Genomic DNA, 8,655 nt, shown 5'->3' on the forward strand with positions numbered 1-8,655 from the left:
ACAATGACAGAGCAGCAGCTAAAAGACTGAACCAGGTGACACATTGAACAGTGACTCTGGCACACCCCATGAGTTAATACTGGGGCTACACTTATAATACACTTAAGCCTGTGATTCACTCACAAAACTTGATCAATGCATTTGGTTAAGTCAGACTACAAATGACTGGCATTAGCTTCTGTTTATTATCTATGTTTTACACAGAATGAGCACTGTGGAGAACGTGAGCTGGAGTTATGTTCCAAGACAATGTCTTCAGTCAGTGTTGAAAGAAGAAATAATAAATGTTCCTTTATAATTTCTTCAAGGTTTGTCTGATGTTCATTTTCTTTTCAGGGGTTAAAAAACACAAAAGGCTTTTTTCTTTGGAAGGCAGTGACACAATGTGTGCTGTTTATTACTGAATCTGTGACTTACTGTGCAACAGTATAATGTCATTTATTAAATGCTTTAAAAAAAAATGTGTATGAGAACTGAGCAATGTCATGATTATGAGGTTTAAGCTTTTCTTCTATCTTAACCGTTAAAGAAGCAACAAGCCAGCATTGCTGCACGCCAATCCATATTGAGTTTACTCCAGTATCAATGTTTCTGCATGCAATTATTTGTTTTGAGGACGTACACACACACAAAGAATGAAATGCACCGTTGGTTATTACACACTCGCCACAAACACACACACACACACACTCTCTTTGTTAAAGGTGTTGCGTTCTTAAATATGCTGCCAAGAGCCAGGACCTCAGGGCTTGCTGTAATTGGCATTCTCCCAAACAAGTGGAACAAACAGGAGACACAAGACCCAACAAATAAAAAAAAAACACTTGCTCACTTCCTCGACAGACATGACACAGAAGGCGAAGGACAGGTGAAAGACAGTGATTGCTGCCCCCGTCAGATCAGAGCAGGAGGTCTGTGACTGTGGGCAGCAGCTCGGCTAATTCTGACTCCACGTTGGCTGTCTGAGTGACGGGGTTGCCACGGAGATCGAGGCGCTTCAGCTTGGGGCAGGACGCCAACGGCTGAAGATCCGCCAGGGTCGAAATTTCTGTGGGTTTCGGTTTAGGAAGAATTCACCCTCTGTGGTACGGTGAGTGACAACAGCAGCTATGAATAACAAGAGATGTGACGCACGTATTCCCAACAGGGGTGTGAAATCATGAACCGTATGTCAAATGCGACACTGGGACACGAATTTGTTTCTCTAAATATAAAACATGAAGCCCTACAACTGAATTTTAACTTTCACTACAAGAGAAATAAAATAAACCGTGGAAATAAACCTTGAAGGCAGCCTTTGTGCCACGACCTGCAAACCTCATTAACTCCTGTGTTGCAGAGGAAGTGACCATGAAGGAATCAGAGACAGGGATGTGTCACTTCTCTTCTTAATCAAGGTGTTTGTTCTGTGAAAATATTGTTTTTATTTTACTCTGTCGCTTGAGTTTCAGGTAAAATAAATCATTCATGCATTGATCTCAAATGTCTCGTTACGAGAGAAATTTTTCTAAATGTCGTATAAGCCGCCCTCGTGTGCAGCGGGCCTTTTACATCACTCACTGTCAAATGCATCCCACTCTTTACTGGGTGTGTTTCACAACACTGAGACACTCAGAGCTGATTCACTCATTTCTTACATCATTATTACACAGTGAGACAATCAAGGACAAACAAAGAAAGTGGACAAACATGTCAACGGATCATGACGCGCGGATTTAAGGATACTATTATTCTTCAACAGAACTTCCTCCAATCTGGGAAGGTGATACACTCCTTCCAGGTTTTCTATGGAGTTATTATCAGCCTCCAAGACCTGCAAGCGTAAAGAAGACATTTAATTGTAAGGAAAAGTAATCGACAAATGTCCGTCCTCCTCTAATCTGTCAATTGAAGAAAACACAAAACACGGGAAACTAAATGTCGTCGGAAGAGAGATTTGAATCGTGGCTTTATCACCTCCAGACACTGTAACATAGCGAACTGAGGAGGCAGCCGCTCCAGCTGGTTGGAGGACAGGTTGATGTGGGTAACCAATAGCAGCTGGTCCAGGTGGCATAAAGTGGTCAGGTTCTGTTGGCCAGAAAGGGAGACGTCATTTTTCAGCACTTCCCTAATCACCAAACAAATGTTCCAGGCTTCATGACTTGTGTCTTGTGGCGACTCCAAACCAACCTTGTCAGAAATGCTGAAGACGCGCACTTCGGCGTACTCCATTTTCAGGATTGTGTTTTCAATCATAAACTTGCTGCACAGGTCACTGTAATAAGCAGAGCGCATGGAATCCACGTCCTAGCGGAGCAAGAGCTTTCAGTCAGTGATCTGTGGACAAATCTGTTTCTTGTCACAGACTTCAAGGCGTATGGTTAATACTCACTTTGAGTGTTTGGAAATGAGCAAGTGTCTCCTTTTCATATCCAAGAGGGTCTAGTGCCCTCATCAGGAGGATAATGGTCAGTAGACACCCTGTCAAGGCAAAGAAAAACGCCAGTGGTGACATAGAAACGCTGTGACCAGAAGCTAACATTATAACCATGTGGTTTTATGTGAAGTGGGTCATTTTTCTCCAATGTAAACATTTTGAACGCATTTACATTTATTGAGTGGCTCCAATTCTTGTAGCTGGTTGACTGATTGCAGCTCCGACTGTAACACTGACGTCTTCTCCACTGACAGTTCACTCCTACAGAAAAACGGCGCACTCCGTTCTTATTCCAAAAAAAACAAAACGAAGATGTGTGGCAACTTTGCTAAAGACGTACCTGAACAGTTCCTGATCAGTAGCACTGTCCCTGCACCAACTCTCAGTCCGACCTTTGGGAGTTAAAAGTCCAGTTTAATGAAGTTTGAGGAAAGATAAATTCATGATCTAGTCCCCGAGAGACGAGAACATGAAGATGTGCGGCGTTTATCACCTGTGTAAAGAGCACAGTCTCTGTGGGTGTGTTTTTCGGTCCAGTGCACAGTCAGATTGTGCTCATTGCTGATGTCACTGATAGTTCCAGGTGGGAGATCGCAGATCTGAGCCACAGTTAAGGTTGGAAAGGGACAAAATGTGGAATGTTTATTCCACACATGAATAGGAAGTGTTTTGATTTGAGTATAAATTAGCATGATTTAAGACAAACCTGCTGCCTGACACTGGGTCTGCGTATGCCAAGGCACATGTCAATACAACGGACTGTAAGTGTAGATGAGTAAAATATGACATGCTAAGTTAGACTAGACAGCCTAGGCTTTAACAGAAATTTGTAATAAAAATCATTAAAACAAACAACTAATTGAACTATGTTTAACTAAATACAGATATGAACAGCGGACACAGATTACATTTTAAGAGTGGATGTCAACAGAATAACTTCCATGATTGCTGAAGATTATGTCAAATGCTTAAGAACCCTTAAAGAGAACTGTGGGATACAAGTGTCTATCAAAAAAATATTACCCTTGCTATTCCATGTTATTTTGAACTGTGCACAGCTGTGGCCTGGAAATTACAACCAACAAAGAAATGCTTGTATGATTAATTAGACCTGGTGTCATGTGTCCCGTGCCACTGTCCCCATTCAACAGTTAAAAAATGTATAATATGAAGCGACAGACTGGGAAGGGCAATAATAACATTCCACTTTAAACAAGCGATCAACGCGTCATGATGAAACTTTCTGCCGCCCTGATACACATACCACACCACCTTATCAGCATTCACTGTGCAAACAATGATGAGAAAAAAAAATGTTCAACGTGTGCCCTGTGTGACTGGCCGCACAGAGCGACGGTCTCTATCGACCTTTGGGGAGCAAGTTGCCAGTTGAGTCACGAAGGAAAAGGATACCCAGACGGGACTGTGTTTGAAGCGCGGATGGACACTCCTCCACTCCACTCTCTGGGGCTGACCATCGAGGACCAGGAACAGGCCGACTGACTGCGCCTGACAGGGACAACGCAGGGTAGAGAAAAGGGAAAAATTATCAAAACCAATTCCTCCAGTTACAGCTCAGTAATGTGGAATGTGAGTTGTCAATGTTCGTGGGTATTTGATGAAATATCTTCACGAAAACTCAGCGAAGCCTGTTTGTGTTTGTTTTTAGCATTGTTTCATGATAAAGAATGACGTGGATGACTGAGAACCTTCACGGACGTAAGAGTCCTACTACATGATGGCGTCATTAGTTTTCTTAACCAGGCGGTTGCGCAAATTTCCTAGTACTGAGTTCACTTTTTTTCACATTCCCGCCATAAATTTAGACCGAAAAAATATCTTACGCTTTTAAAATAATATGATAAAAAATACTTCAAAGAGAACAAAGGACAAGAAGAAACACTGTAATGCTACAGATGTTAGCACTTTTCCGTGTCACGTTCTGACCATTGACAGCATTACAAGCAGATTCTTTGGTGTGGACAAACTGTTCTGGTTGCATTCAGTCATTTGGTTTGTAAGAGTAAGCATTAAGCTTCCAAAAATACAGATCAATAGCAGCCAAACAATAGGTTGCAAACGAAGGAATGTACTAACATTGACAGGCCGAGAGAAGGCAACAGCCACCGTCTCTTCTTCTCGACTGACATAAACACAGCTTATCATCTCTTCACGCTCCGCTGTTAAAGGAGACAAAGACGTCAGAGGTGTGGCACTCGCGTTTGATGACTAACAATGTACTGGACATATTTTCAAGCACAGATAAATGGGAACGTACTTACAAAAGCAAAGACACAGTTACAGGTGAACATACCTCTGCCTAATAACCAGCGATAGTAAAACCATGCACTCTGATCATTGGGGTCAGTGAAGAAAGCATTTTGTACAAGCTCATACTCTGAAACAAAAAAACAAAAACAAACACAGTTTGATGAATTCCACTTGCAAAGTAGTACTATGTATAATTAATACTCAGACTGTTTTTTGTCCGTCACCCTTAGGAGTTGCAGGCCACAGTCGCTGAGTTTACCTTTAAGAAGCTGCTCCTCACAGACACGATGGGAGTGGGTTTGAGGAGAAGGTGGGGGGGATGACTGCAGAGACTCGCGGCGTGGTGAGGGGGGCTCGGGAGACTCCGGGTGGAGCAGTGGCAGCAAGGTGCTGCGGTAGTGCCAGCTGGAGTAGTTGGAAAAGTTGGAGCCAATAAGACGATCGGTAAACTCCAGCTCCTTAGCCACAGGCACGCCGGACATCTTCACCACCATGCGACGATAATCCCAACAATGGACTGACCGAGATGGGACAATGCGCCATGAGGAAGGGGTGAACAAGGTGCAGTGACACACTGAATACAGTTTCAGTATCGTGCTGCTTCCTTCTTCTACTCACAGTTGCGGTCGTCCAGGCTCAAGCAGCGATCACACAGGCTCAGCTCTCTGGCCCAGTCTGGGCGGGGCAGACGGGCCGAAACCCATCCTCGGTGGTGCCAGCTGCCGTAGGACTTTGGGTTGACCTTCAGGCAAGACTCCAGAAACAACAGCTCGGCCTCATAAACCTTCTGAACTTCATCCTCGTCTCTGAAGAACGGCACCAAGAAACAAAGCGGCCGTCCTCATTGTCACATCTCAAGATGACTGACCAATGTGAATGTATGAACGGGTAAATAAGAAAATGATCTCACTTCACAGTTTCCAGGTGCATTAGGATTTCTCTTCTGTAGTTCCAGAGGGTTGCAAAGTCAGGGTTGGATGACAGAAGCTGCTGGGTCAGCTGGAGAGCCTCTTCATCCCAGACGCCCTCCTTTCTCTTTTATACAGGAGAGAGTAAGCAGGTTGAGACGAATACATACAGTGGCAGGTAGGCAAAAAAGAAGCACGAGAAAGACATGAGAGAAATGAGCACTGACGGAGTTAAAGCGCACGAAGCGAAACTATTCATTTGGCAGTAATGTAACGGTCCTACTCCGAGTCTGGGTTTTAACAGCTTTTAACAAATATTAAAAGAAAAAAAAAAACAAAAAAAAAAAACAAAACAAATATTAATCAGAAAAAGGAAACTATTGTTGAAAACTATTTTCAACTGAAAATTGATATATATATTCGCTTAGAGTTTCACTCAAAATGAACCCCAGTGCCTGTGCTCATTGCGACAGCAGCTCAGGAGGTGGAGCGGTCGTCCGATAACTGTGCCCATCCCTATCCCTATTCTGTCGGTTGTGTCCTTGGGCAAGACACTTAACCGGCCTTGCTCCCAGTGGAGTTCACACTGGGTGTGACTATGTGAGCGAATGACTAATGCATTCAATGTAAAGCGCCTTTGAGTGTCTATAATAAAGCACCATTCACAGGATTAGGTGTTACAGTCCCGTGTGGCACATCGTTGGGGTGTTCAGGTGGGCACCTCCTTTCACCAATGTTTCGTTAAGGGAGGTGCCCACTTAATGCCATACAAAACTGATGCATTGTTCTTATTATTGTTGTTGTTGTTGTTATTATTGTAGTGAATCCAGTCCAACAGTTGCTAAATGGGTCATATTTAATAGTAAGAAGAAATTATTACTGATTTTGTGTTTTCAAGGGATTTGTTAAAACGCTGTGCAATATGATTTTCCAAAAGACCTTAGAAAAGCAGGCATCGCGTGCAGCCACGTATATCTTCAGCTTCTTCTCTCGCTCCTTTCTCTTCTCCTCCTCCTGCTGGGCTGTGGATTTCAACTTAATTCGGCCATGCTGTCAAAGACAAGGAAGATTGGGAGGCAAGAAAAAAATGTTAGTATAATTAACTGATTATTTCATCTCATTGTGTATACTATATCACTGCAGTGAATATGCACACATTTCAAAAGAAAATAGGAAATGCACAAATCTCTTACCATCCTTGCAGTTTCTGGAGGAGGCTTCTTCTAAAATCTGTTTATACTGGTACATGAGGAGACAGTCATTGTTAGGCCCGAGTGACGCTCACATGACACACAAGCACAAGGGGCTGACAGACTGACACGGAAGTCAGATAACCCAGTATCATGAGCGCTCAGTGTACAGATACAAAACCGTCAGAGAAATTAAAAACACTGCATGCAAACAGCCCCGCGTCTGAAGTTAGCTTGCTGATTAGCCCCGTTGTCAATAAACACTGGACTCAGCTCATTCACAGCTGATGGAACCACAGATAAACAGTAACCACAGGCACAACATTTATTTCCGTTACGGCTTTGCGCTAAAGCTGCATTATTTGCCCTATAAAAAACCCACCTGTGTTTCTTCTTGGGGTGGTTGACGTTTTTCAGAATGCAGTTTTATTTGTCATGTCACTATCAGGATTCCTAACGACTACAATTCTTTACTTCCGTCTCATGAATATTGCGTCACCGAAAGTCTTTTCTCTCACTCGCGGTGCTTTGTTGCTCTCTGGTGGAGACAACGGCAAAATGCAGCGAAGACACATGCAGTCACTGATTTGGAGCACAGTTTGGGAGTGTTTGGTGACACGTTGACCTATGTATTAAGTTTTTATTTTTACGGTCGTTTGTAGTAATGGTACAATTTTAAATTCACACAACCAGCAACAGAGATACACGTCCAATAAACAGGTAAGTGTAAATGTAAGCCAATTAGCTAAAGAAAAAAATGGTCTAGCACTTTGCGTATTATTAGTATATAATTATGGCAATAAATCATGCAAATGTTCGTTTAAAAGTATTCCAAATGTGAAATTTGTCTGTATTCATCTTAATACAGGACAGGCCTGTGTAAGCATGTATGCACCCGCACAAGGAAGCCTAAAATTAGACTAACACATTTTGTTAGCTTGTCACAGTATGTGTGCCTTAATATTACGCAACAGCTAAAACGAATATTTTCAAAACTCAGCAGCAAATTTCTGTCCACGTGAGTGGACTTTCACATAGAAATATCACTGCAACTTTGAGGCTATGAGCCTATGAGGTTGTTACGTGAATCTGACAATTTTAATGGACATTAAAGTGGTATTGATCAATTAATTCTTTCACGGCCAAAAAGTAAATAAACATATAATGTACGTGGTGAAAATGTGGTTTCTCTGACACAGCTTGAATTCCTCTTTATAGTGGAGGTGATGAGAGGTTGGTCGCATTTTTAGCAATGTTAGCATAATATCTATTGGGGGTGGGCTTTTTGGGCTACTTTGATCCAGAGAAAAAACGTGATAAATGTGTAATGGATTACTATAAAAACAATTATTCAATGTCCCAAAGGAGAAATCCTTATGACTTGTTCCCTGACATTTTTTCGGGGCTGTACCATTAATATTTGTGGCTATGAGTAGAATGTGTCAACAAGCTTTTTGTTAGCATTGATTACCAAAATCATCATGCTAACAGGCTAAAATAAGATGGCGAACATGATAAACATTTCACTTGTTTGTCAGTGTCTTAACATTGTCATTTTGTGACTCAGTGACTGATTTCCATAAAATGCAATACAGTTAGAGGTTCCCCATAGTTTATAGCAAAGAAACACTTTGGTTCCTACCACCAAATCTACCCTAATGATAATGGAGTTGAAGGGTTGGTGAACCAAGATGGAGCAGGGGCACTGAGGGCCATGATGGCAAGAAGAGCTACCTCTATCTATACTATGGCAACAACAGTTCTGCTTGTTTGACCTGGAAACATTTGGTGTCATGTACTACACATAGTTCCGTCGGGCGCTACGCAAGTGGTAGCCCACTGGGCAGAGAAATTATTTCTTCTTATT

At 42.3% G+C, this 8,655-nt stretch overlaps 1 protein-coding gene across 1 annotated transcript; it reads right to left on the reverse strand.

Annotated features, from left to right (window-relative positions):
- Window positions 1–413: 413 nt before the first annotated feature.
- On the reverse strand, window positions 414–7,308 carry rabggta (Rab geranylgeranyltransferase subunit alpha). The gene is made up of 17 exons (XM_047586834.1): window positions 7,171–7,308; window positions 6,792–6,837; window positions 6,538–6,648; window positions 5,601–5,725; window positions 5,309–5,496; window positions 4,950–5,207; window positions 4,734–4,817; window positions 4,517–4,599; window positions 3,833–3,928; window positions 2,913–3,018; window positions 2,760–2,811; window positions 2,592–2,680; window positions 2,375–2,463; window positions 2,173–2,289; window positions 1,957–2,070; window positions 1,726–1,813; window positions 414–1,048 (listed from the first exon to the last, which is right to left on the reverse strand). The coding sequence occupies exons 2-17, from the start codon at window positions 6,792–6,794 to the stop codon at window positions 900–902; spliced, it is 1,752 nt and encodes a 583-aa protein (XP_047442790.1). The 5' UTR covers window positions 6,795–6,837; window positions 7,171–7,308; the 3' UTR covers window positions 414–899.
- Between the last annotated feature and the right edge of the window lie 1,347 nt (window positions 7,309–8,655).

This window comes from Mugil cephalus, chromosome 6 (genome assembly GCF_022458985.1).
Source record: "Mugil cephalus isolate CIBA_MC_2020 chromosome 6, CIBA_Mcephalus_1.1, whole genome shotgun sequence".
Classification (NCBI taxonomy): Eukaryota; Metazoa; Chordata; class Actinopteri; order Mugiliformes; family Mugilidae; genus Mugil; species Mugil cephalus.